The following is a 27806-nucleotide window of genomic DNA, read 5'->3' as shown; positions in this document are numbered from 1 at the left end:
ATCAAGATTTTCTGATAGATATCCTCGTGCTCGTGTCATGCATGCCAATTGGAATGACTTCACATCAGCAATACCGAATGTTGCAGGTGAGAAGATGTTGTCTACAGCTACAACATGTTCCAGCTCCACCTGATGTACATCCGTACTCTCTACAGCTACACCGTGTTTTGATCTACATAGAAACGGTTATATCTCTCGTTGGACCTTTTAAGTAAATACATGAGATTCTTGGACATGACAGCATGACACTTCGTATGCAAAGAGTCAAAATTCTGGCCTACGAGCGACAAATAAAAGATGTCTTCACAACTTCGTATTGACACAATCTTGATCAACCCAAGCACTTCAGCATCCACAGATTCCATGACTATGATGCTAACAGATGTGAAATATTTTACGTGCCAAAGATACAGCGATTTCGTGCAAGAGGTATGATACAAAAAAAAGGAAGTGATGTTGTCCCATATGAAAAGTGGCCATTATCCACCACCACCAATCTTTTCCCTCATTTGACCAGCCTGGCTAGCTTGTGATTGTTGCTGGTACTTATCAAAACAGTCTCTGAAATCCGCCATTTCCTATACAACGAAAAGTCAATATGCGAATGACAAAGGCTTCAAAACCCAAATGTCTCCAACAAAGCTCTTGATTCTAATATCATAACGTACCTGTTTACAAGCTCTCCAATCCTTTTTACCATAGTAGCAGTCCTGCAGCTTTTCATGAAATTCTAGACATCCTGTTTTTTTGATTCGTGATGTGTATTCGTCGTCTTCGTCGTCTGTTGGTTTACGTGAATGCGGGACCGAGATTACGATGTTTGGAGGTGCTGACATTGTAGGTTCAGGCTGGGCTCGTTGTTGTTCGATCTATTGTCTAGCTAACCTTGTTGGAGGGCAAAAAGTTGACACGTCCGACGCAACTGGCCAAAAAAGCAAACCCCGAGTTTACGTGAATGAGATTGTGTGATATATTATATAAACTGAAATTCAGCCACTGATTACTATTACTTGCTGAAAGCTGAAAAAAGAGACAGTATTGATAATGGTTTATCGACGAGTATTACTACTGAACTGGACTGCACCGCCTCTAGCAGAACTTGCACCACCCCGACCTGTTGACCTACCAGCAGATCCACCACTGGCACCGACGAATCGCGGTGGCGGAGGCCTTTCACGTCCACCAGCACTGTTTCCAGAGTTGATACTCATAGCTGGAGATTTGGAGATTGGTACTGGAGGGTATGCTGGTTGAATTACGGTATCAGGGTTTACAGGAGAGGCATCTATTGGCTATGTAATTGCGTAATATGTGTGTTAGAGAAAAGGTTGTCCCACCAAAAAAAATTCCCGTGTAGAATATACAGAAATGCCAGGCGTTCAACCTTACCTCTGGCCAATTCGATGCACTCGGCACAGCCAATGAAGCCACAGAAGCCAAAGCGACATTACTAGGCTTGCGCACAGCAACACTAGAGTCTCCAGACAGTGGCAGATGAATTGCCTTTGTTGGACTGGAAACAGGCACATTTGTACCAGGCTTCACAACAGGCCCATTATAAGAGTGAGCTCTCGTCAAATCTACAGGTTTATTGATACTCGATGCTGGAGTTCCTGATCCGGTCGAAGGGCCAGAGTGACCATCACCAACTACACCAGGTCTACCCATCAATCCATGCGATTCGACTTTTTCCATGACATCTATGCCGCCTTGGCCGGCAGTTATGGGTAGTGCGAGTAATACGGCACTGGCGAATTCGAGTAGAAAGTTGATTGTGAAGTAATACATTTCGGCGCGTACTGCGGGGACAAAGGCAGCACCGAGTCGGTAGCCGGTTACTACAAACAGCATGAGTGATACTAGGACTAGCATCAGAGTTGCCTACGATGATAGCAACGGCGGACGTTTTTTTAGCTGCATTCGATGATAATAAAAAGAGATTGTTCCTCGACTCACTTTGAGATCTGCATCGATATCCTTGACTCGAGCTGCACCATCAAAACGTGGAGCAAAAACACTATATATACAGAGCAGCGACACCAGGAACATGCAAGCACACATAAACACTGCACTAGCTATTGTTACGAGGGGTGGAGATTACGTGTCAGTGATTTGGTTTTCAATTCTTTTCGAATTTGCGGCTGCACGTCAGAAGTTGCATGTAAGAATTATTTAATTGATTTGCAATTTCCAGTGAAACGTCAGATCGATCGTTGAATAGCATTTGCCATTTGCGACCGCCACGTCACAGTTCATGAAATAAACGATCTAGTATCACTGATGCAATGATTGCGAGACCCAAAAAAAAGTCGCAACCAAGCCTGCAACCAAGTCAACAGTATCAAATTTACCTTGCATCATCTGATCCGCTCTCGTCATATAGAAACCAGATGCAAGAGCAGCACCAGCAGCACCCAAAATCATGACTAGGGTGATGATCACACTCCCACCCAATCTTATAACTGATTTCAAAGTAGCTCTCCTGGAATCACCAAATTTCTTTGGTTTACGGTCAAGACTGTTTGAGGGATTTGTTAGAAAGTGTAGGTTTGAGACAAAAAAGCCAGAACCGTTTGTAATGGCACTAGACTTACTTGAAGGTAATCATGACGAGCAAGTATAAGGCTATTATATCTAATGATGCTGCAGCGGCAAAGATTGAACCAGAACTTCTGGCTGAGCCGGCACAGACTGCTCTCATCAAGTAGGATATGCCTTGAACTATGAGATGAGAAGGCCAGAGGTTAGAAGAAACAAGTTGTGTTAAGCTTAAGCTCTCTGCTTTATAGACTGCGTTAAGTTCATTTCTTCCACTCTGGATCTTCAACAGTGCGCATAGAAGTGGGAGTTTGAGCTTCCACTCAAACGAGATTCCAGATGTGCAAGCCTCCATGCTCCACTGTGCATCAAAAAGGTACTCCCATCACCCCTTCTCCCTTGACGTGGAAGGTGCGGTAGATGTCCACACAAACGAACTGAAGCAAGGATAAGACACTATAGCCTGCACATGAATCTTGACTTACATAGAGCGTAGAATAGCAGGGTTATCCTAGTCCATCTGTGGACTGGGGTGGAAAACAAAAAGTAGAATAACGGTACCATTGAGACCAGCATGAAGAGTGCGCAAACAACTGAGGGAGCGACCGTGAAGCCATAGGCGCTTGCCAGATCCTCTCCTAGGTTGGTATCTCCAAAAACCGTTGAATTCGAGGTCATCTCGTCTGTTGCGGTTGCTGTGTGCTGAGATGAGTCTTTTGGTCTCTTTTCTTCGACTACAGACACCACTTCTCTTGTGAGGATCTTGACGTGTTCAGCTCAAACACATGTATTAAAAACTATTCACGCTGTACAATTAGTACTCCCATTACAACGGTCGCTCTGTTTTTTCGCGAAATGCGCGTCGACAAAAAATTGGACAAACGGTTTCCTTCCATAGTAGATAATTGATCCAAGCGTGCCGATGACCTCAATCAACGTGAATTTACAACTTCTGCAAGTCCGTCCTTTATTCAGCAGACATCAATTCTGCCACCTCACTCGTTCAAAAAAAAAGGCCAAGAAAACGATCAATGACGACCATATCCTCCCTAAGCTGGATCCGGAAGGGCATCGCAGCTCCCACTCCCGAGCGCTACAAGCTCACGGATGAGGAATACGAACGAGTCGCTTCTCTAGTCGGTGCTCAACTAGCTGAAGCTCAAATCGCCGACAAGAATGTCGAGCAAGACGATGTAGAGGCTGATGATATCGCTGATGAGAATGAAGATATAGAGGCTGTGGCGGAAAATAAGGAGTATGTACTGCTATCTACAGTGTTTTACATTCCAGCTAATGTTTCTCATTGGACTGATCAACATTTTTTTTTTCCTTTACTGAAATCAGTGATTTGTCGATTTACAAACTAGACACTTATGATGAAGAGCAAGAAGCGGATTTGAAACGAACAGGTACACTTGGATCTGATATTTCCAGTGGATTTCTTTTGTTTTATTTGAATAGATGTCAAAGCTCTATACTGACCCTCTCTGGCCAAACAATTAGATATTCCACTGTTTAGTAATGTCAAAGGATTGGCTTACTATTCCTCAAACAAGGAAGATCCTTATGTCAAGTTTGCTGATGAAGTAAGGCTCGAGCTTGCTAATGTCACAACAAAACAGCCTTCTGACGCTCACCAACCATTCCCTGACAGGACGAAGAAGCAGAAGAAGTAGAGGAACTAGCAATCGCACCAACAGATAACCTAATTCTAGCCGCAAAAACTGAAGACGATATATCCCACGTCGAAATATACCTATACGAAACTGGTGAAGACAACCTATATGTCCATCACGACATCCTACTGCCGTCCTTCCCATTATGTGTCGAATGGGTTGGGTGCAGAATAGGTCGTAAGGCTGCTAAAGAAGGTTTTGGAAATTATGCTGCTATAGGTAGTTTCGAGACTAGTATAGAGATATGGGACTTGGATTTGGTTGATGCTGTTTATCCTGAGGTTATTTTGGGCGAGAGGCCAAAGGATAAGGCGCCTACCAAAAGGAATCGGGTATGTAAAGTCTTTCCTGTTCTGTCGTTTTTGGCTACAATCTGCCTTGAGAGTATGGCAAAAAAACGAAGATAGATTGACACCACATCCCTTTTCAGGCAAACCCAGACAGACACGTCGATGCTGTCTTATCACTAGCATGGAACATGTCTGCACCAGCCTTCCTGGTATCCGGATCCGCAGACCACACAATCAAACTATGGGACCTATCAACCGTCACATCCGCCATATCAACCCCCATAACACCAGAACAACCCGAACCAACAGTCGTAAAAGCTCTCCGCTCCTTCTCCCTCCACACAGCCCCCGTATCATCACTAGCATGGAGCCCCACCACACCAACAATCCTCGCATCAGGCGGCCACGATTCCCGCGTCTTCGTATTCGACGTCCGTGAGCCCCAAAATGCAAAATCATGGAATGTCGGATCAGACGTAGAGTGTATTGCATGGGATAAATCTACCGGGTACCTGATTGTCGGGCTTGAAGATGGCCGTGTGCTGTGTTTTGATGTTGAGAAGGGCGGGAGTGTGGTTAATGCAGAGAGTACTGCTGATTTGAAAAAGGCGGAAAAGAGTAAGAAGAGTGGCAGGAAGGGTGCGTCTGCGCAGGTGCCTGCTAATGGTGGTGTTGGGGCACAGGATACGCCGGTGTGGACTATACATGCTCATGATGGACCTGCTAGTAGTGTAGACATGTCGCAGCTGGTGAATGGGTGCTTGCTTACCGGTGGTGGTGATAAGATGGTCAAGATATGGAGTATCAAGGATAATACTGCGTCGTTAATTACATCAAAGGATCTTGGTGTGGTGAGTTGCCAGTTCCTCCCAATTTCGTTGGTTTTTATTGCTTGCTCTGCTTGAGTATTACTTTGTTTGTGGAGAAAAAAAGCATTGGTTACATCGTCCGAATCGCTTCCAGCCAAGCGTAAATTTTTTTACTAACCAAACACTACCCTCTACTTTACCCACCAGGGCAAAGTATTCGCCTGCAAATTCTGCCCAGACTCTCCACACCTGATTTCAGCTGCCGGATCTAAAGGACGTGTCGTCATTTGGAATCTATCTGATAATTTCGGCATGAAGAGAGCGTTTGGTTCGGTAAGCATTATGCAGAAAAGACGTCTTAAATGCGTCTCTTAATTCATCGTCAAATGATTTAAACAAAACTCTCCATTCGCCTTACAGGTTGCATCTGCAATGAGGAACTCGGAAGCACCTCCAACACCACGTAAAGAAGTCACTTCTATTGACGATGAAGGAGAACCTGATGAAGACGAGGATGAATACGAGGATGATGAGGAAGGTGGTGATGATGGCGAGGAGGGTGTTACGAGTATGGATGTGGATGAGGAGATGGACGAAGATTGATCCTTGTATCGCTTTTAGAGTAGCTCGCATGAAATACAAATTCGCATTTTGACAAAACAAAACCACGTTTCAATGTTTTCGTAGCATCGTTTTGACTGGGCTAGCTGGGCCAGTTCTCTTTCGAAAATGCTTCTTTGTATATACAGCACACCTTGACAACCAAAAGCTTTTGAGCTTGATTTAAGCACTTTTATCTATATGAGAAATGAAGCAAACATCTAAGAGAATATACAACTATAATGTGGCTAGTGGCCAAAAAAGGGCAGGGCAAGATCAGAAAATCCCCAACATCGAGGTTTCTGCACCAATACTATATACGTAATAACAGCTGATATCCATAATTGCTCCATCTCTACCCTCCCAAAAACCAGATAATGCACGTCTAGTACCCCAACACTAACTATAATGCCAAAATCCTAAACTATGTAACCATAATCGTGCAATGACCAAAAAGCAAGGCATTTCGAAATAAACGGCGTCCTGCAAACCAACCTTCATACCGCTACGAATCCTTAAACCTTCATTCCGTTTATGTCAGCAAGGAAGAAACACTCATCTTCCCAGCCCTAGCTTCCTCCACAGCGACAGAAGACGACGACGACATTGTTGATGGCGAAACTGAGACAGTAGATTCAAATTGGGACAGTTTGGCAGCTGCATCCGACAAGAGTTTCAGTGCATCGTGATCATTGTTCCTATTTACTCCCTGTTGTTGCGGCATATCATCATATTCGTGAAATGGCGGAGATGGTAGTGACGAATGAGACGACGACGATGGTTGTGAGTCTGTCTTTATGGATATGGTGTGTGGTGAGTATGGTTGGTGTTGGGTGATACTGTATGTACTGTAATGGTGGCGGTCTGAGGCTAGTGGAGATGATGCTCGTGTTGCGGGTGCTGACGTGTTTTTCCTTGGTCCTTTGTTATTTTTTGTGGGTCGTGATATAGGCGATGAGCGAGATGGTGATGATCTGCCTCGTTTGGCAGGGGATGTTCGTCGTGATTGCGGTTCGGAGTGGTAGTGATGTATTCGCTGTTGTTGGGGGTGGTCTATATAGACGGTTGGACCGTATGGCATTGGATGTATGGTATGCATTTGTTGTTGGGGTGTTGGGATGATTACGCCTATTGGTTTTATTATGTAGGGGTGTGGAGATGATGATGATACTGGAGTTTGTGGTGGTGCTGGTGGACTTGTGACCGATTCTGGTGACTGTTGCTGTTGTGATAGGCATATTTCCAGGTAATGGATGTGGTCGATCGCGCCTTGCAGGATATCGAGTTTGTGAACGTTCAGTTGGTCTCTGATCGATGGTATCAGGTTCTTGAGTTCAGCGATCTAGGAAAGAATAAAGAATGTTTTAGGTTAGAAAAACGATTTGTTTTGGGGATAAGGCCAAAACATCAATATCGAAAAAAAAACTAGTGCATAAATCCATCAACACGTGCAAAGACAATCAACTACCAAACCCCTCAAATCAAAAATTAGAGAAAGAAACGGGAGAGAAGAAGCAGCCAACAATGAATTCTCCTGTCCTCCATAATCCCGATCTTGATCTTTTGATATTTTCCCGTCGGAAGCAATAATATCCACAAATGATGATCCGGTCATTCAGATCAAACACGTATCATGACTCGAAGCAGCCAAACGAATTCGTCCATAACTGTTACGAACAGTATTTCGGGCCCTCCGCAAGCAAAATCACTGCTAAAACTGTAGGATTTACGCACCGAAGTGTTTAATTTTTCTCGTCGTCTTCTTTCTATGGCTGAGTGACTTTCACGCTTCTGCTGCTTTTTATCCATATCAATGGCTGCATGCTCTGCTGCCTTCGACATAGCTTCCTTCGACGTAGCTCCCTTCGACGTAGCTTCGTTCTTCGAGACAGACCAGGCAAAGTGGGAATGTTGCTTTCACGTGGGTCTATCTACATAGTTGAATGTGCGGGCAATTTATAAGCGACAATTAACGAGGGGCCACTCCCACGTTACGAGTCGTTACTAGCGAGATCTCTGAAGTGAGGGCCTGTTCCGTCGAGATGAATGTCTGTCGTTGGGTTCTGACACGTTCCTCGTTCTAACGAAAACCACAAATCTCCAACTCGGCGAACATTTGACAAGCCAGTTCTTCTTTTGCCGAATAACCGCAGACAGATAACAAAAGAAGCAACCATGTGAAGGCACATGTAAATTATTTTGGCATACATAGAGGTCTATTGATGTTCGCTAATTATTTCTATTATCTATTATTATGGTTCTTGTTTGCAGGAGAATGACATCACGACATCACCAACAATCATTGTTGCCACCAAGAAATATTAATCATCGGAGATAGCAGAAGTATAACTTGACAAGTGATGTTGAGGGAGTCGAATTTTGAGCAATAGAGCCCGAAGGAGCACCAGCAGGAGATTGTTAAGTAGTACACACGCCAATTTGACATTGGCTGGTTGCATAGAGTATCTACTGCAAGCGCCAGCATACTCATCATGTTGAATTGGACATTCCAGGTAATTAGGGGTTGACGTTTGGATGTTCTAGGTACTATGTTGGTTGTGTTTAGCGTGTTTGCGTACTTTGTGTTTTGTCAAGTCAAAGGTCACAAAACTCTCACAAACTCAAAAGAGGGACGAATTTCGTGAATCAAGTCCTTTAATAATCGGAACTCGACGTAGCGGAACTCGGCGTAGCTCAATTCCTCACCATCGAAAGCTGAAGTGATTAATACAACACTTTTTGGGAACAACAGAAATACAAATCAATTACCACCGGAATTCACCAAATCTTATTTCCCGTTAGAATTGAATGTCTTACAAGAATTCACTGATTGTTTATTTCTAGCGGCAGTTGTTGCTGATTATTGAACACCCTGTTCCGACAGTACAAGGTAGCCAATATACCAAAAATGGACAAGGTCAAGACCAGCAAGCACATTCAGCAGACCTCGGAATATGTTCAGGTATTCTTTCTTCGCTAGCATTCTTTAACTGGAGAGAGAGATCTGAACTTTGAGCACGAGATGGTGAAGAGGGGAACTGGAGCAATTGAGGCGTGTTTTAGCGTGTTTCAAGAATTTAGCATTATCGAGAGAAAAAACCGCTGGGGGTTTGAGTCCTTCTGAACACGTCTCTCTAAAAGTTGGGATGTTGCATTGAAGGGCGGAATTTGACTCTTGCCTATTTAAACAAGCAACATCTCATTCCTGCAATCAGTCCCAACACGTTTGGATCGAATCCGTACAGAAGACGAGAGGAGTTGCTTTGCGTGGTATGTATTCAATTGTATGCGTCAATGCTTTGATTGTATTTGGCCCAGATCTAAAGATAGTGCTAATGTTAATCAGCCCAAAGCATCTTTGTAGGAGTTGCGGACAATTGCAGCAGAACAAGTGGTCGAGGAGGGTCTTTTCATACCTTGGAAAAATTTAGCAATGGAGGCAGTCTTAACTCACCTGTGCTGCGCCCTTCATGACCTCGTCATCAACATTTGCTTTTGGTATGGATTCACAGTTTTCCATATTATAATCTATCATTTACAAAGTTGCATTTGAATTTGACACTGTCTATTCCTCTATTCTGCAAGTGCAGAAGCCCTTTCAATACCAAGATGCCAAGACATCCCGGGTGTGGTTACTCCAATGATCCTCTCAGGTCGGGCGTCAGCGGAATCGGTCCCACAGGGAATCTGTTGAACAACCGAGAGGTAGGAAATGTGAAACCTGTTGGGCCTGGACGGGAGGTTTCGTCTCTTCAACTGCTGCCAAAAAACCGGGTGGTTCCATGATTGTCTGGTCTTTCCTGTTTGATCAACGACTGTGATAGACTATGGTTTGCTTTCAGCCCTATAGGTGGATATCAAGATGCTGCCGCTCTGTTGGATGCCAGACAAAAGCATTCTTTTTCAGTAAAAGGTCTTTGGAAATCAGTTTATTGAAATTGAGACGATAAACGCCTCGTCTCTTCAATTGCCCTCGCTGTAGTCTCTCTTGGTGGCAGCAGAAAAACGGACTCTGTGGATCTGCTACGGTTTTGAAGCAATGGACACTTAATACACACCGCTCTTGTCATTGGGTTGCTAGAAATTGCACGAACGTTTGAGTGGTTGGGCATTTGTAAACCTGGAACAATATTCAATAGATTTTAGGACTTGCGTGGTCGATTTGCTCCTGCATTGAAAGGTGTTTTCCTCGTCAAGTCTTCCAAATTGTTCCAGCTATTATAGCACAACATCAAAGATGACCGTTAAGCTTGGAATCGCTTGTTGGTAGGAACACTAGTAACAATCATGGGCGCACATTGCAACAAACGATTACCAGTGGAGGAGGACGATGATGTTATACTTGTTTCTGAAACGAAACGACCAAAACAGGAGTGAGCGCATACAGTCCAACCAAAGAATCATGAGATTCGATGAATAATCCTAATATGTTTCGCCTGTTTTAGACGCGTTTATTGTCCCATTTCCCCGCAATCTGTGACATTGGAGGTGAATTTCTCAGTGACTGACGGAACTTGATGAAGCCAGAGCGAATCTGACCCTTCATCCATATGGCGCATAGAAAATCAACGATCATTTGGATCTAGCTCATTCCAATATCGACGCAGACCCAACTGAACCTTTTGATACACCATCTTCGTCATCATCATACTCTACTGCTCAGAGCAACAACTCATTGGACGAGGCTGTGGCAGATTCAGGGCTTCGTTTACTACGTATCCAGAATCTCTCGGACAGGAAGAACAGAGCCTGTCCATCTCTCGAAGAGATTCTATCCATGAATGGACCATTGGAGAGGATGTTGCAACTCACCTTCAATATTGAACTTGATTGGTTCATGAAACAAATCCCGGCTGACTCTAAAGATGTGCCAGTTGATATCATTTATGGCTCGAAAGATGGTAATGGTAATCCCCATCGTTGGAAGAACTTGAAGCTTGTACAGATTTACAGGGAATCATGGGGTAGGCTCACTTTTAACAAAATCCACTTTCACGGAGTCCAGCTCTCGATTACCTTTTGCTTACACTCATCGCTCTGCTCTGTTTTTGACCAGGTTGTCATCACACCAAAATGATGATTTTGCATTTCCAAGATGACACCCTTCGTCTTGTCATCCATTCTGCAAATTTGTCTTGTAGAGAATGGAATAATACGAATCAGGGGCTATGGATCAGTCCACCACTCAGTCGAAAGACTTTTGGACAAGAAGCTTCTCGATTTGGTATGATGATCTGGCACGCTAGGAACGGAAACCTGGGGCGCTGATCGTTTTCATTCACGTAGAAAATGATCTGTCTGCATATCTACAAGCGTACTTCCAAATCGAACATGCACCCTCGCGTTTACAAGCGAAACATTATCTAAAATGGCTCGAGGAATGGGTTAAGATTATTCAATTATATGACTTGAGCCCATGTCGTGCTGTTATCATCGCCAGTATCCCCGGTAAACACACAGACGACGATTTGGAGGATTGGGGCATTATGAGGATGGCAAAAGTGCTTCAAGAGGTCAAGTGAGTCCTACTATTCTCCCAGTTGCCCAGCTTGCGAGTGTTGAAACCAATTCCTTGGACAAGGTGTGAAGCAAAAGGAACCATCATTTGCCAATTTTCTTCATTGGGTGGAGGTGAAGATGCCACCTGGACGACTGACATATTCCATAAGGCTATGTCACAATCTACCAAATTGAGATGTGGTCTTACAGCAATGCCAGATTCTCGACTTCCAGATTTAGCATTGGTTTATCCTACTGAGAGTGAAATCAAACAATGGTGAGCCCGTCGTGATTTGATTGAAGTCCAAAATCTCATTTACATCCCATAAATAGTTTCAAGGTTCAAAAGATTGAAAGGTTTCAACCCAGCTTTACATGGAAGGCAAGATTGTCATGATGTGTCTTGATCAGAGCAAGACACTTACGTTCAACTTTTCAGAATTGGCTGCATCAGAAATATTACCTTCACCCAATATTGCATCGTTGGCAGTCCAGAGACCAAGGCCGACAATCTGCCTTGCCGCATATCAAAACGTACACACGAATCAACAGCTTTGGTAGTATCGACTGGCACTATGTAGGCTCCCACAACTTTTCTCACAATGCATGGGGCACTTTGAAGAACGGAAAGCTTAGTATAGCTAGTTATGAATTAGGAGTCCTTGTGTATCCTGCGCTCTTCGAAGTAAGGAGTGCTGTGCATTTCACGATGAAAAAACATTAAATCAGGCCTGTTCTAAAACTTAGGAGGCATCCATGGGCATCAATCATGTAACGATGGTTACTACGACTCCTGAAGATCTCCCTGACTCATTGTCTTCGGTGGTGCCAAACTATCAAACATACAAATGTCGTTCATCTGCCATTGAGATTCCAATAAGGCTGAGCTATGATTTACCTTTGGTCAAATATAAAGGTCTCGATGTACCTTTCCACCGTCATGAGTTCTCAAATTACTAGTAGTCTTGAAGAATTGTGTTACTTGTGCAAATAGATGTAACTATTGACTATTTTGCTTTAAAGTCTTATCATCTTTCACGTTTACACACTGAGAACATCGACACCGCCAATCTTGATCAGGCATTTGTACATATGGCTGGCCAAATTCATATGAAGTATGTATTCATCAACTTGATTAATTGTTATCATTGTCGTTGATTTGATCAGAAGATTGACATCAAGAATACCCCAAGAGTAATTGTGGCCATCACGAGATGCAAATAATCGACCATGACAACAGCATCACTTGATGATGACGAAGATTTAGTACCGTTGGGATCTCCAACAGTAGACCCCGAAGCAGCAGCAGTAAATTGCTGAGTAGTACACCTGCCACTTTGGCATTGGCCGTTTGCATAAAAATATCTATTGCAAACGCCAGCATACTCATCACGTTGAGCAGGACATTCCAGGTAATTAGTGGTTGACATTTGGATGCTCAAGGTACTATATTGGATGTGAAAAGCTTTCTTGCGTACTTTGTGTTGGTTTAACACGGTCAAGGTTGAATTTACTTACCGACCATCTCTCACAAATCCAAAACAGGGGCGTATTTCATGAATCAAGTCAGCAAGTACTCGGAACTTGACATAGCTTAGTTCTTCACCAGCTGAGATTGTAACAATTCGGGGTATGTGTTTTTGTTGTCAGAATCGAATTTGTTAAACCACGCAGCAAGCATACGAATCACTCACCAACAGCGTTCAACAAGTAATACTTTCCATTCGAATTGAAAAGATCTGGTGATGCAGATGTCCTCACAAGAAGATTATTCTTTATGGTATACGTAACATCATTCGTATCAACACATGCAAGATCTGCAGGTTGGCTTCCTGATCCATCACCATCATTATCGTCATCATCGGTTGCAATACTCAACAACGATGACGTTGATAATGTACTGTTGCTGTGGTGACGAGTTGAAGTGGTAGTAGTGTTGGATCGAGTAGTACCAGTACGACGAGGAATTGCCGAGAATGCAGATTGATGAGCGTGTTCCATGATCTAGTGTTGAGAAGGATGATGTTGAGATGATTTCTGAGATTTATTCGTGTGGAGATTCGTCTTTTTTTCACCTTCCAAGTGCCTTGCAAGTCTGCAAAAGAGATCTTTCGACCAGTTGGATCGGAGACCGTGATATGCACAATTGCAAGAGTGAGAAAGAGAATAAAGATTGATTTCATCATGAGTGCCTTCTTTGGGTTGGTGTGTTATGGTTGTGTTGTTGACGGTTTTGACTCGAGAGCCTGACACCTGTGCGAGCTTATTTGCTGTTGCATCACCCTCTATCTGTCAAAGTCAAAATCAAAGCGCAATCAGCAGAGAATTGACATTTTAAATTCAAGCCAGAAGAGATCGCACGTCCCGATGATTTCACTGAATGTTGAATCTATTTTCTAACACAACATAACATACCAACAACTTTCATTGAAAATACAGATAAATGAGGAGAATGTTAATAACTTTAACATGACTTCGTTTTGACAATGAGAGACCTTCACTAAAAATGACATTCCTTTTTTACATTGGAGCATGAGAAGCTAAAACATCATCAATAAGTTGATGAACCAGCTTCTTGGCAGTAGCGTCATTCAAATCAACATCAAGACGTTCTTGTACTAGTTTTCTGATTTGCTTCTTGTTCAAATGAGAAGTAGCGGGATGATTCAATATAGCTTCGATTTCGTATCTGCATCGTTCGAGTATTTGGACGTCGTCAGGAGAAATTCCAGGGTTTGAGCCGACAGATATGGCATACATGGTGGATGGTGGTGCTACTTGTTGTTGTTGCTGCTCAAATGGTTGTTGATGGTTTGAGACTGCAGACATGGCATACATAGTGGATTGTGGTCCCAGTTGCTGCTGTTGCTGATATTGCACAGCATCACCGTAAGCTGAACCAGCATATGTTGATGGTGGAAGCATCATGCCAGGAGGAATAGAATATACACTTTCAGCGTTTGGTGCGTATTCTCTTCCAGCGACTGAGCCATAGACAAGCTGGGACTCAAAGCTAGCGTACTTTTGCATAGGGACGACGGATGGGTCAAACTGTAGGGTTTGGAGTAAGTTAAAGGCGCTTCCAGCGAAGAAAAAACTACCCTCAGTGTCTGGAGAATGCAGCAGAATAAACTGTTGCTCCAACATTAACAGATACGTGACTTTGGCCAAACTTCATACCTCTTCAACATCCATCTCGTATATGACCTTGCCTTCATCCATGACGATACGAGTATTACCTATGATTCAGCGAAAACATGCATTTTAACGACGACATTTACGAGATTTCTCAATCTCCAACAAAGCATCAATTCAACAGGCACTCACCCATGAAAAGTCATCAAAGTGCCACCAAGCATACAGGTCTAAATAGGCAAACACAGGACTGGCAAGAATATAGATAATCATCCATCCAATGTGCTGATATTCCTGTTTGAGGATGAAGATGACGACTTGGAGACCATAGACAGCTGCCAACATAATCAATGTGATCTAAAACTCAACAAAGATTGAGATTGGCTATGTCGCTATCTGTCGCTTTTCTTGGGTGCGAGGTGAGTCTGAAACAAACATGGATCCTACCGTAGGAACTCCAAGTTCAGGATCGATAATGGCAGTCACAATGATATAAATGATGTAGAAAATAGCAGCAGGTTGAAGAAGAGTTGCGATCAAGTCGAGAAAGACGACAAATCTCATTGAGAAACAGCAAACTCCACAGAGTTGTTTGACCCATAAGAGTTCAAGTAGATTGTGGACTGTAGAATTGATCCATCGACCTGTGAAAACATTTGTATGTGTTACGTGTAGGTGACATCGGCCTTGTTTCCGACCTTCAAGCAAAAAAAAGCAAACATTTACAGTCATAATACTCACGTCGTTGAGATAAGAAGACAGCCCAAGTATCAGGAGCAGCTGTTTTACACTTGGCATCATTCGTGAAGGTAAGCTTGTATCCACCAAAGTTTTTAAGAACGAGAGTGGTCTAAATTTGGTTTCGGGTAAGAAAACACCATCCAAAGCCGTAGACAGTACCTCCTTTTTTGGTTGTACATACTAAGTAACGATCTTCGCCAAGATGCAAGAGATTCTTCATATGCAGAGTTTCAACTCGGTTCGTCGAATACTCGCTGATGATAGAGGGTGCAATGATGAGCGGCACGTTCTTGGCAGTCCTAGAGCAAAAGAGCGTGAATTGTCAGAAAGAGCACGAAACAACTGTGCCAGATTTACCTGATTCGATACATTGAGAAACAACCAGGAAGACAAGTTACTGAACCAAACATGGATTCAAAGGCCTAAATGCGGCGATGTTAGAAGTTAGATAAATCTTGCGAGAGGCAGAATAAATGCGATCATCATCCAATGCAATACCTTGGCCAAGTTATGAGAAATGAAATATTCATAAACTTGAAGGGATGTGACCCAAGAGTCACGTTCATTTGCAATGGTGGTCTCACCACACAAACCAATGACCTGACGAAAACGGATGTGTCAGGAAACAACACAAAGAAGTTCATTTGGACATATACAAATCACTCACTTTGCTGTCGTTAACCATACATGAAACCAATCGATTCAAAGCATCGGGATAGACTTCAGTATCACTGTCAACAAAGAGCACGTATTCAAAGAAGGATGGGTGAACCCCAATAACGTTCTTCATTTGATGGTAGATCTCGAGGTCAAGTGGAGTCATTTCAGAGTTGAAGTGGACATGAGAAAGGAATCTCATCAACATTATTTGAGAGTCACGTTTACCACTACAACAGTATTCAAATTTAGAATGTTACGAGCAGAAAAAAGGTACTTCGGAGTATCAGGACATCGACGTACCGATTTCCTGGACGACTGACTTCTCCTTCACTACCACACTTGACAATGACAATAAACGGAGCAGCTCGACCCTGTACTTCATACAGTCCACTATACACTTTAGCTCGATTCAATTGACGTCTTCCTTCACCAAGTGCCACATATGCTTTAGGTTCAGGATCAACATCGGCACCGACACCCAATATATCGAGCACGATTCGTGGAGTCGGACGATCGTTACCACTACCCATGACCATTCCATCAGCAACGATAAAGAGGAGTTTCCGTTTGTCATCGTAGCTTGTTTGGACGAGAGCTTCCAGGGTTTTCGTTAGCGAGTCAGCTCCTTCGGTATAACAAGGGATGTTGACTAGGACGAATTTGTCGTATTTGACAGGATCACGTCTAGAACCGCATTGTAAGGCACTAGAGAGGGTGGTTTTGAGATTTTGTTGAGCGTATTGGAGTCGCAACAAAATCAACGACTATGGAAGCAATGACTTGTCTGTTCTAATTCACAAATATCGCTACTTACGCAACAAACTTGAATCCAATAACTGCAACTAGCAAGATAGAAGCACCAAGTAAAATCCAGTTTGATATCACACATTTGGCATCCTGAGATAGTCAAACATAGCATTAAACAACTATTCTCGACAAAAAAAAGGACATTATCAAGCAAGCATTTTCGTACCAAACGATGATCAACGACACCCTGATAAAACAGTCCATCCATACAAGACATATATCGAGCCCAAGCCTGTGGACTTTCAACAGACTTAATTTGCTCCAAGTATTGAGTAACATCAACCCCTTGTTTCCCAAATGTCGAAAAGATGCTTTGCATGTTGGATCCAAGGAAATTGTTGGTGTTTTGTCCATTAAAGTATTGACTGACATCATATACTTTGTCGTATGCGACTATAATGTAGTTGTTTGCGGTGTCTGCGGCGAGAGTCTGCGCTATCCAGGAAGAGTCTCGAGCGAGGTCACCCTTCTGGTCCTTTCTCAAGGCTTGGAAGTAATCTACGGCGGCACCGCCGACTGAGTTCGCGCTTGAGGAGGCAGTAGAATGGATGTACCAGACCCTGTTGAAGGAGGCGGGTTCAGTTACTTAGAAATGTGAGAGACCGCAAGAGAATTTGGCGACAATGCTGTGCATTATAATATATCTTGATTCGAGTTTTGCTTTTTGCCTCAAACTCACCTCTGGAAGGCAAGAGGAATATTACGAGCAATATTGTCCCATCCAGAAGGTTGTGTCAAGTTTGGGCAAATAGCATTCCATCGATCAGTGGGTCTAAACATGGAACTGATATCTGCGGAAATAAAGGACTGAAAGTATTAGCATTTTTAGCAACGGAAAACAGAAGATAATAATTGTGCTTACCTCGACCAAGGACAGTCTGTTCAAGAGCGACAGCTGACACCCAACCATTCGAGTTGACATGAGAGTTTACGATATCAGGAATACGATAATACTTGCCATACATTGACACGTAGGGATCGTTGATGTGAGTTCGACCATCAAGTTCACCTTGAGACAGGACTGCACGACGAGGACACAAGATTGCACCAAATCCGATAATGAAGAAGAGCATGGCAGCACAGAGTGCAAGAATCATTATGAAGATTGCGACTTTTTCTCGCCAAGCAATCTAAAATTGATAAAAAACATTATTAAGCAAGAAAAAAACGTTGATATACGACTGGTTATAAAAGAAGAATCTTTACCTGAATATCACGACGTTTCATCCGACCACAGAATGACAAAAATATAGATGGAATATACCATGTCAAGCTCCAAGTAAGACACAACCAAGCTCGACGAGACGGACTCAAATGTTCTTCTCGTTCAACACGTACTAATTTAGGCTTCTTTTCATTCGCAGAAGGCAAGAGATCGATTTGAACTGGCAACGGCTCAGTCTCGCCAGGTCGTAATTTAGAATCGTAATCGACATCGTCACCAAATTCAGACATGGCAACAATAGGTTGTTGTTGAGCCTTTTCGAAATTCTCCTTGAAATTATTATGAGTAGCTTCACTCAAATCAGCTTCGAGTTCCTGCCATGCGATATCAGATATGTACAGTCGTGTCTTGCCAACAATTACATCATCCTGACTCCATTCACGAGTAGCTACAAACTTGGCCATTCGTTGTTGTGGATTGCCCAATGTTGCATCTCCGAGAGCTGGATGAGCAGCTGCATATCGACCAACAAACTCTTCAAAAGAGTAGTCGGTAAAGTATACAGCAGCTGGAGACGATGCCAGAGCACCAAGACCATATGCAATAGCCTGAGTAGATATAAATTCGAGATCAAATTTTGAGCGAGTGGAAGATGGAGTGGTGCTAAAGCATAGAGCGACCCAGATTGAGGTCTCTTGTAATGCTTCAACCAGCAAGTCCAAGTCAGAGTAGAGACGAGTCAAAGCCGTTTCGAATTTTACATTACGATTCGATACGGTTCCTTTACGTGTCAGCGGACTGCTTGCTTCACGTCCATCTCGTCCATTGACGGACTTTGAGCGGGCAACAGTTTTCGATCGCGCAAGAGTCTCGGCAGCTTGTAATTGAGCAGCAGCGATTACAGGTTGGAAGAATGTAGCTCCAAGTGTACCATCACTTGAAAACAAGCCAACCAGTTCGTTTGATGTTGTTTCAACACCACTACGCCAATCGTGCAAGTCATATTCAACCATTCCGTGGGAATGCGAGATGATGAATGACTTTTGGTTTGACTTTGATGGCGTTACGTTTGCGGTGTTGATGATGCTTGAAATCATACTGCCGTCCGTTGATGGTGGTTGATTGATTTGGTTGTTGATTAGGTATACTAGGCCACGCTCTGGAGAGCCAAGAAGTGACAAAGTAGCAACATTGGATGGTTTGAATTCAGAAGCTTCACAGCCCTGTATAGAATGGAAAGAATTTTGAGTCAAGGGCAAAGTTTGTTTCTGGTAGATGGTTCAAAAAAGTGGGACTATGTGATGCAATATACCTCTTGACGAAGAATGCGAACCAACCCAGACCCAATCTTCCCATCAGCAAACTCCCACATACGTTCGGCACCCACATTACCCATAAGAGCATGCAGACTCATACCACCACCAAGTCGAGATGGGAAATCAACAACAGATATAAACGACGTCCATTCTGATTCATTACGACACAAGTGCGTATTACACTTGTCCACAACGAAATCAAACAGAGTCGAATACATTGCTCTAGCGACGGCAGCAGTTTGAGCCATAGCGCCTTCACCATTCAGGTCAACAGAGTATACATCATGTCCAACTCGTGCCGTCTTGTTGGTGAGTGTAGTCAAGAGCTTTTCAGGCGATACTTCTAATATTTCAGCGACCTCGTCAAGCATATCGTGAGATTTGAGCCTGGCAAACCCTGATTGAGGATCATCTGTAAAATGTAGTCGGCCAAGGTGGAGTATTCCAGCTAGGAGTTTCATGACTGCTCCCTGTTGTGGTTTGGTGATTTTGAGATAGGAGAAGTAGTCAAATAGCTCCGGGAGAGTCATGGATGCACCACTCAACAAGACAGTCTTTGGTACTGAGTGGAGGTATGAACAAGACGATACAATATCAGCTGGTAGAAGTAAAGCAGCTCGTTCGTCTGGAGTCAAGGATGATAAGAAGACGGAGATGATATTAAAGCTGCGACATCCTTTGGGAGCATCAGTTAATCGAGTCCTAAAACGGAGCAAAAAAATCATTCAGCTAGTGATAATCTTCACAGGCCTGAAGCTAGGTCTCAGCATAGCTCACGAGTTCAATAGATAAGTCAAGAATTTAGCACCAACAATACGACCAGTTTCATCAAATTGGAATTCTGTGACCCTGCTATACATTTGCTCTTCGACTCCATTGAGACCTCGAGCATTTCCGAAGACAGCTAAAACTTGTTCAGCTCGAAGAATAGCAGATTGAGTCTTTGACTTTTTCTGAGACGACTTCGACAAATCACAAAGGTGCCTACGAGTATGGAAAGTAGTTCAGGCAGACTTTACACGTTGTTCCAAGTTTAGCATGAGAGGCATTACCTAGTAATCATATGATGACTTGTCGGGGTTGAATGGCCACTAGATTAGAAGTAGCCAATGAGCAAAAAGAGGCATGCAATTATTCAGAATGGTAATCGTCAACCAAATTCAATCACAACAATGAGCAATAGATACCTGATGATGATAGACTGATCCTTTTGTGTCCTCAGCAGATTCAGAAATGCACTCCCGACAACATCGTACAAGTGAATGGGCAGCTCCGCTTCCGATTCAGCAAGGCCACGAAAACGGGCAGCATACAGTTTACTATTAGCTTCTTCAGATTTGCTAGCATTAGCTTGACTGGCAGCATCATCTAAACCAACCACGATACGAGCTAAAACCAATAAATAAATAAATAAAAAATGGCTCGAAACACTGAATTACATATTTTGTTGAAGCTGGTAAGCTAGATCATACATACCACCAATGCGAGTGTAATGTTCATCACGAGCAGCCCGGACAGCGAGACATGCAGCAGCAGAAGTGTCTGATATTGGCTGAGGAAGTAGCGATAAATCAGGTTGAATATCGGCTTCCGTTAACTTTGGTAGCGAAGTCGAGGTTGTAGCAGCATTATTGTTTCGTCCCGGTTTGGCGACCATCAGAGCGGATAAGTAGAGATGGAATGCTTCAATTAGATGTTATCTTTATGATGCTTAATTCTATATTCCTTTTGATAACCGATCGATTAATTTTACTTTGAGCTATTGTTGAAGTTTGGGCTTAGCGAGGTTTGTGATTGAAGACGCAAACTTTTACGTTACAAAGATTTCAAACCTCGCGATCGAATTTGGCATTTCTGCAAGGCATACCTAAAGAATTTGACGTGCATCGTGTGTATTCACGTGTTTACCGAACGTTGCTGTAAAATACTCTGTATTTGATTCTCGACTCTACTAGTTTACCAAACATTATATTATAATATAACTTTAGTTGCTGCCAGTTGCCCAGCGTTCCTTCCTTCGTTTAGATTTAGGTGCTTCAACAATGGGGCAGTGACATCCAAGGAATGAAACATGTCCTCCAGGACTTCCTTCACGATGTACAGGCCCATCATTGTAAATCAAGTCGAATCCACCAACTTTAGTTCGTGGCCCCTTGTGTGAGACATGTCTGTATCAAGACATTATATCTGTTAGTTTCAGTGTTTTGGTAGAAATTTATGCTGGCTGATACTTTTCAATCAAAGCGCAAACTCACTCTCGTTCCAGATCAACAATATCAAACATGTCGTTTAGCACGGCATGCTTGAGATCATAGTCCCATGGTGTCTCAGCCGATAGCGAAGGTGATGCATTCACTTCTAGGAGCCATCTGTAAGGGGGGAACGTGTAAGCGACTTTCCAAATGACTATGCACGCTTCATAGCTTACGGCTTGAGATTATCATCGACCAGAATATCATATCCATAAAGCTCAAAACAGTGCTTGTCATTAATCATCACTTTCTGAACACTCAGCAAACTCCTGACCACCAGCTGCTCCATTTGTGAAAACAGAGTCTCGGCCGCTTCTTCTCCGCGGTGAGTTCCAATGTATCGTTTAAGAGAGCGGAGTAACCATTTACATCCTTTCGATGGTGAGTAATTTGGTGCGGTTTTTTGGATGGCGACATTTGTGGCATGTATATCTGAGAATACAGTCTGTAAGACACATTTTCGCCGGGTTGTGCTGCCACGGCAATTGCAACTTACATAAATTAGAAATGTCCCGAGCATTCATTGAAAATTGAGTATTACTGAAGCGACAGAAACCATTTCGATGCAAGTAGGCAGTCAACGGCGTATACGAAGTCACCAGGACATACGCTCTGATATCAAACTTTTTGCCTAAGTTGGAAAAAGAAATATCAGTAGGAAGCAAAAAAGAGCAGCAAAATCAGATCTTTACCTCCAATTAGGTAGGGATTCGCGATATAGCGTTGCACGATATAAGCTTCAACACCATCCTCCTCTTCTTGATCCAAAGCAGTCGTACTCTTTGATCCTTTAGAGTCTCTCCCATCCCGTTTACTAGCCAAAGACGACGAACTAGCCGTAATCCTCTTCTTATCAGCCCCAGCGCGTTTCCATCCATTAGCCTGACTCAATTTATTAATCAAGAAGATCCCTCGTCCCTGAGCACGACCAGCAGGTTTCATAATCCACACAGCACCAGGAGTTCTCTTGAACTCTTCTGAAAAGAGAGCATGTTCCGATGGTAGTGAAAATGATTGCGACACAAAATCAAATTTGGAGGCTGCTTCAGCACCATGCTCTCGTTCGACGGCTCGTAAAGTCCGCTTGAGATTCTTGACTAGCAAGTCCTTTCGTGTGAGCTCGTAGTGATTTCGGAAGTGGTTTAGACGTTGGAATTCTGAAAAGTAGGACTTGTCAAAGAATTCGTGGAGCCAGTGTACGTCTGCCCAGAAAAAGTCCCAGTCAGTATCACTATAGGCAGAAATATGAAGGAGAGATTCGTTGAGAATGAGCGTTTGATGTGAAAAAATGAATTGGACGCAGAGAGACAATTCATGAAGCTCATCCACTCCTATTACCTATCAGTCTCCTTCCATCCACGATCGCGCATCACATCACATATGGTATTCCTTAAACTAGATCGAAAGCGTATCACATCCTTCCTTGGTCCATCATCTCTGTGGCAAATATGTGTGGCTTTTGAGATATAGCAAGAGACAAAAGATCCATATATAAAATTACCTATTTTCGTGCTCTCTAACACGGAGAGGAGCGCATAATGGTCCACTGGGAGCAGAACTATATGTATTTCGAACGACGGATGCATTAATCGATTGTGAAGAACTCATGGTGTCGGTGGGGATTGTTGATATGGACGAGCGATCACTGAATCGTGAGGATTGAGAGGAATCACGTAGATTTGACATGGCGACTTCCCTTTCTGGACTCTTGGGTGCTGGATGTGTGTGTTTGAACTCGCGCAGTGAGTCGACAGAAAGTTGGAAAAAATTGGCCGAACATGCTGGTCGTTGGCCATAACCGTTGAATCTAGAGTCGCAGAGTCGCATGATATAAAGACACGTCGACGTGACTTAGATTGGATCTCCTTCTATGCGATACCCGCCCGGAACGTGATTTTCTTCCAAGCTTCAAACAAATTTGGAGCAAGTTGCGAGAGAGCTGAAGATGTCAAAAACATTTCTTCCATGGTGTAGTAGACATGTATTATTATGTTGTGAGAGGTTTATAGTAGTATGTGGTTGACTTTCATGATTTACGAAAAAAGTGAATAAAGTGAAGTTATAGTTGTTGTCCGAGCTGATAGATATTACAGTCTTAGATCGTAAGATTGTCCAAGCTAGAGTATTGGTTTAAATCTTGATGCTAGCGGTATCTAGCATGATAGAGTGTGATCCAGCAGAGCCCACTGAGAGGGTCAAAGACCAGCTACTGAGGTCATTTCTACACTTTGTCTCAAAATCGATTTGTTAACACAGTCAAAACATCAAAATTTAAGTCGCTATGCATTTTTGTGTTACTAACGTTATTGCTCTAATGTCGCTAGCTATCGTTCTAACTTTCAGGCGTGCTATTCTATTATCTTAAGAGACGCAACGGCAAGCAGTTCAAAAGAACATCAAGAATGTGGATTCCCGGACACCATATAATGAGGTATGGCTCACTCGAAAGCTGAGTTCTCTATCGAAAAGGAATCCAAGAAAGAAGGTCGGAATAAGGTCTCATATTGAATTTTGAGTTGCGTCTGAGAGGGTCATTTGATGGGCGCAAATCTGGACGATATATGAAGAGTTTCCAGTTGATGTTGGAGGTATTTTAAGTACTTTGACCGATCTAAGAAAAAAAGACTGCGTCTCCCTTATTGCAACTTCAATTTTTGGAGGAGATTCGAACGCTTCGCTAGTTTCGCTAAACCATTTCAGAGCAGAGATGTCCAGGACGTTTGTTCTCCTATTCCTAGGGCAGTTCACCTCATTAATCGGAACTGAGATCGCTCAGCATGCACTTCGACTATTTACATATGCGACAACAAACAGTACCGGTAAGCTCTATGCTTTCGTTATACAGATGCAACCGTGTTCTGGCCATTTGCCTATTTTCTTTCTTATTAGGTCAATTGGCTGGTATAACATTCTTCTCTGAGGCTCCTGGCATCATACTTGGACCATTAGCTGTAATTAGAGCATTTGATGTCTATGGCGATACAATCCAGTAGAAGCACTAATGTTGCCTCAAAATCGTAATTTTAGGGAGCGTATATTGACCGTTTTGACCGCAAAACGGTGATAATAGTAGCTGACTCGTTAGCATTCAGTGCAACTTTGGCTCTTTTTGGTCTATGGAGATTTGGTGAGTTAGTGAAGTTTGATATTGCATACAGCAAACAGCACTATGAACATGTGCTGGTTGCATGCGGCAGGAAGCCTTGGCATATGTTGATATGTTGCAACCAACACTCTCGCTTAACACAGATGCTTTGTCAATATGGCACATCTATCTCGCAACCAGCATACAATCAGTCGCAAATGCTGTACAATGGCCCTCCTTCCTAGCAAGCGTCTCGCTCCTCGTCGAGAAAAAGGAAGACTTGCCCAAAGTCAATGGATACACACAGGCAGCTAATGGACTCAGTATGATGTTTGCTCCCATGATATCAGGCTGGATCATGTCGTCGGCATCGTCCTCATCAATGGGCCTAGATGCACAATCGGCTGTTAGGGGATTAGGGATTTGTTTTCTTGTTGAGACGTCCACTTTTATAGCAGCCACAGTCGTGACGCTTGGTACGAGGATACCTAATCCGCCACGGAAGGCGATGAAGGATGCGGCTGCAGATGGGATATCGGAGCGGATTAAGGAGACGCTTGAAGCGTGGAATTATATAGTGAAGCAGCCGGGTTTGCTTGCTTTACTCCTGTTTTTGACGCAGTCGCTAGTGTCTTCTGGGGCTGTGCAGATATTGATGACTCCGGTGGTATTGTCGTTTGCATCTCCAGTAGCCTTGGGTAACGTGCTTACATTCTCGGGACTGGGAGCATTAGTCGGGTTTGCTATTCCAGCAGTATTGTTTAAGAACAATCCAAAAGTACGGCTAGCTCCAGTAGTATTAACGTGTGCTGCACTGCAGGCACTGTTGTTGGGAAGTATTGGATTGGCCAATGGAATATACTGGGTTCTGGCTGTGGCATTCTTGGTAAGAGACTTTCGGACACTCACTTCCCTTTTGTTTGCCGGACTGTATGCTGTTTTGAATTCTAACTCTAATGCTACATTCAACGCATCTACCAACCAGTTCATGCTCCTACTCCCAACAAACAAGAGCGCCCGAGAATCCATCTTCCAACGCAAAACACACCCAAGCATGCAGGGTCGTGTTTTCGCTTTATCTCAAAGCATATCCCGACTAGCATTCCCACTAGCAGCACTCGTAGCAGGGCCCTTAGCAGATATACTCGACAACCTACTCAAAAACCCTGTATTCAAACCACTGGTGGACATCATCCCGACCCAAGCGAAAGGAGCAGCTGCTCTTTTCATGCTTTTAGGAATAACGAACTTTGGATGTGCATTGATTGGATTTACGTATCAGCCGCTTGTGAATATTGATATGTTGATGCCGGATTGGGATGAGTCTAAAAAGGAGAAATCTAAGAAGGCTGAATAGAGTGCATTTGTAATTTCAGGGGCATCTAAAATCGTTCCCATTTTATTTCCAAGCGCTCCATTTTTTCATATTCAAGTGACAAACTACAAGTTGACAGCACGCATTCCATCTGCCGTGTATCGTTCACCAACTGTCTTGGACAAAATGGCTCGAATCTTGGCGTCGTCCTCTTTAGTGAAGTTAACTTTCAAGGAGCTCAAGTTTTCAAGTAATGCCTATAAGGGAATGGTTAGACAACGCCAGCGAGTAAGGAGGAAAGGAGTGTCATCCATACCTTTTCACGTCGGGTACCGGGAATAGGGATCTACCAGGTTGGATACATTAGATATTGAATATGTCAACTTCGGAACTAGCTTTCGAATTTACCATATCAGGACCTTGGAAGAACACCCACGCCAAGCAAAGTGCGGATGCAGTGGTTCTGTAAATTGAGGCGAAAAAACGAGTCAGTTCGCAAACTTTGACAGAAATCCATCTTCGGCTCCAAACCCCACAGACTAACCCTTTCGCTTTCGCCATGCTTTCAAAAGCCTTAACCAGCTCCAAATTGGTCTTGAATGCCTCACCACGGAATCGAGGGAGTGTTTTTCTAAAGTCTCCTTTGGGGATATCGTCAGGCGACTTGATTTCGCCAGAGAGGAAGCCGCGGCCCAGCTATGAGTGTGGGGTGTTGGGAATGTGACACATTATGGATGTGAGAAGAGCTTGTAGAACTTACGGGAGAATATGGGACGATGGCGATGCCTAGCTCGCGACATGTGGCTAGAATGCCGTTCTGTTCAATATCGAGGCACCTGCAATGAAGGAAATGAGTCCATCGTATACTGCCAGATCTGGATTTTTTGTGTGTCTCACCAGGGACTGTACTCCATTTGAACACACGATATAGGATGGACCTTATGAGCTCGTCGTAGAGTAGCAGCAGAGCATTCACTTAGACCCAAGTATCGAACTTTGCCTTCCTAAATCCAAAGAAATATAATATAGTTAGGCTAGCACACCAAAGCCGCACAAAAGAGCCTGAGAACCAGGATCAAGTTTTCATAGATGAATGTAATTACCTTGACCAACTCCTTCATGGCACCAACTGTAACTTCAATAGGCGTGTTTGGATCAACTCGATGCTGATAGTACAAGTCAATGGTACTGATTCCCAGACGTTTCAAGGACGCATCACAGGCTTCCTTGACGTACGCAGCGTCACCGCGAATTTGCCGGGGACCATTCTTTCCAACGACGATTGCGAATTTGGTAGCGAGAAAGATCTCGTTTCTGCGAGTGGCTAGGACTCGAGAGAGGAGTTTTTCGTTGTGGCCGACACCTGAAGTGGGGGTTTGTTAGAATCTCGTGACGGAATCCAGATCAGCAGTATCGTAACAAGGATGAATCCATTAGAGTATTACCATAGAGATCACTGGTATCCCAAAAAGTGCATCCAAGGTCGATAGCCTTGTTTAGGAGCTTGACGCTGACCTCGTCGTCAGCAGATCCATATGTGCCCGACAGGCCCTTTGATTTTGAGGTTCAAACAGTTAGGAAATGTGAGAATCACGGCGAGAAGTTGTGAGATTCATTGTGTTGAATGTCAGGTCCAATACGGAATTGTGGGGCCAGCTTCAAGATGTATAAGCAGAAGTTCAACCACAGTGACATTTACCATTGCTCCGTATCCCTGTAAAAGCAAGAAAACAGTTAAAACTTGAGGTCTACCGTGTGTGTTGGCAAGACACCATTAAACCAAGCTCCACGTCTCAACCAGCTTGATCATCACTCAACGTACAAGTGCAGACACCATGGGGCCATTCCTGCCCAACTGACGTAGTGGAATTTTGGTATTGGACATGATCTGTATATATGTGATGTGCAAGCTGTAGAC

General features: G+C 43.5%; 8 protein-coding genes across 8 annotated transcripts; 2 read left to right on the top strand and 6 right to left on the bottom strand.

Moving 5' to 3' along the window:
- Positions 1-479: 479 nt before the first annotated feature.
- SmJEL517_g04714 (uncharacterized protein) lies at positions 480-836 on the bottom strand (the record flags this gene model as incomplete). The annotated part of the gene is made up of 2 exons (XM_031170642.1): positions 480-578; positions 669-836. The coding sequence occupies 2 exons, from the start codon at positions 834-836 to the stop codon at positions 480-482; spliced, it is 267 nt and encodes an 88-aa protein (XP_031023418.1).
- A 213-nt stretch (positions 837-1049) lies between these two features.
- Positions 1050-3216, bottom strand: SmJEL517_g04713 (uncharacterized protein; the record flags this gene model as incomplete). Its single annotated transcript, XM_031170641.1, has 6 exons — positions 1050-1292; positions 1390-1881; positions 1957-2075; positions 2352-2518; positions 2595-2721; positions 3024-3216. The coding sequence occupies 6 exons, from the start codon at positions 3214-3216 to the stop codon at positions 1050-1052; spliced, it is 1341 nt and encodes a 446-aa protein (XP_031023419.1).
- Positions 3217-3569: 353 nt separating this feature from the next.
- On the top strand, positions 3570-5916 carry SmJEL517_g04712 (uncharacterized protein; the record flags this gene model as incomplete). Its single annotated transcript, XM_031170640.1, has 7 exons — positions 3570-3793; positions 3883-3947; positions 4042-4124; positions 4193-4546; positions 4645-5355; positions 5521-5646; positions 5734-5916. 7 exons carry the CDS (start codon positions 3570-3572, stop codon positions 5914-5916), a joined length of 1746 nt encoding a protein of 581 aa, XP_031023420.1.
- Positions 5917-10200: 4284 nt separating this feature from the next.
- On the top strand, positions 10201-11693 carry SmJEL517_g04711 (uncharacterized protein; the record flags this gene model as incomplete). The annotated part of the gene is made up of 6 exons (XM_031170639.1): positions 10201-10286; positions 10359-10401; positions 10475-10877; positions 10970-11137; positions 11200-11431; positions 11495-11693. The coding sequence occupies 6 exons, from the start codon at positions 10201-10203 to the stop codon at positions 11691-11693; spliced, it is 1131 nt and encodes a 376-aa protein (XP_031023421.1).
- Positions 11694-12575: 882 nt separating this feature from the next.
- SmJEL517_g04710 (uncharacterized protein) lies at positions 12576-13413 on the bottom strand (the record flags this gene model as incomplete). The annotated part of the gene is made up of 3 exons (XM_031170638.1): positions 12576-12858; positions 12931-13021; positions 13107-13413. 3 exons carry the CDS (start codon positions 13411-13413, stop codon positions 12576-12578), a joined length of 681 nt encoding a protein of 226 aa, XP_031023422.1.
- Positions 13414-13932: 519 nt separating this feature from the next.
- On the bottom strand, positions 13933-20893 carry SmJEL517_g04709 (chitin synthase; the record flags this gene model as incomplete). The annotated part of the gene is made up of 20 exons (XM_031170637.1): positions 13933-14463; positions 14593-14651; positions 14736-14904; positions 14995-15191; positions 15289-15397; positions 15470-15587; positions 15646-15710; positions 15787-15888; positions 15956-16175; positions 16249-16653; positions 16763-16845; positions 16922-17315; positions 17435-17546; positions 17618-17885; positions 17962-19143; positions 19233-19938; positions 20014-20220; positions 20289-20327; positions 20424-20625; positions 20713-20893. 20 exons carry the CDS (start codon positions 20891-20893, stop codon positions 13933-13935), a joined length of 5349 nt encoding a protein of 1782 aa, XP_031023386.1.
- A 327-nt stretch (positions 20894-21220) lies between these two features.
- Positions 21221-23174, bottom strand: SmJEL517_g04708 (uncharacterized protein; the record flags this gene model as incomplete). The annotated part of the gene is made up of 7 exons (XM_031170636.1): positions 21221-21404; positions 21492-21605; positions 21665-21920; positions 21985-22119; positions 22181-22719; positions 22827-22925; positions 22990-23174. 7 exons carry the CDS (start codon positions 23172-23174, stop codon positions 21221-21223), a joined length of 1512 nt encoding a protein of 503 aa, XP_031023385.1.
- Positions 23175-26013: 2839 nt separating this feature from the next.
- Positions 26014-27773, bottom strand: SmJEL517_g04707 (uncharacterized protein; the record flags this gene model as incomplete). Its single annotated transcript, XM_031170635.1, has 10 exons — positions 26014-26145; positions 26205-26234; positions 26297-26351; positions 26433-26584; positions 26649-26724; positions 26786-26892; positions 26992-27251; positions 27334-27439; positions 27588-27602; positions 27711-27773. 10 exons carry the CDS (start codon positions 27771-27773, stop codon positions 26014-26016), a joined length of 996 nt encoding a protein of 331 aa, XP_031023390.1.
- Positions 27774-27806: the final 33 nt, after the last annotated feature.

Source organism: Synchytrium microbalum (assembly GCF_006535985.1).
Source record: "Synchytrium microbalum strain JEL517 chromosome Unknown SmJEL517_scf0034, whole genome shotgun sequence".
Lineage (NCBI taxonomy): Eukaryota > Fungi > Chytridiomycota > Chytridiomycetes > Synchytriales > Synchytriaceae > Synchytrium > Synchytrium microbalum.
The sequence above is the reverse complement of the archived record's forward strand: the minus strand, read 5'-3'. Positions and strand labels throughout refer to the sequence as shown.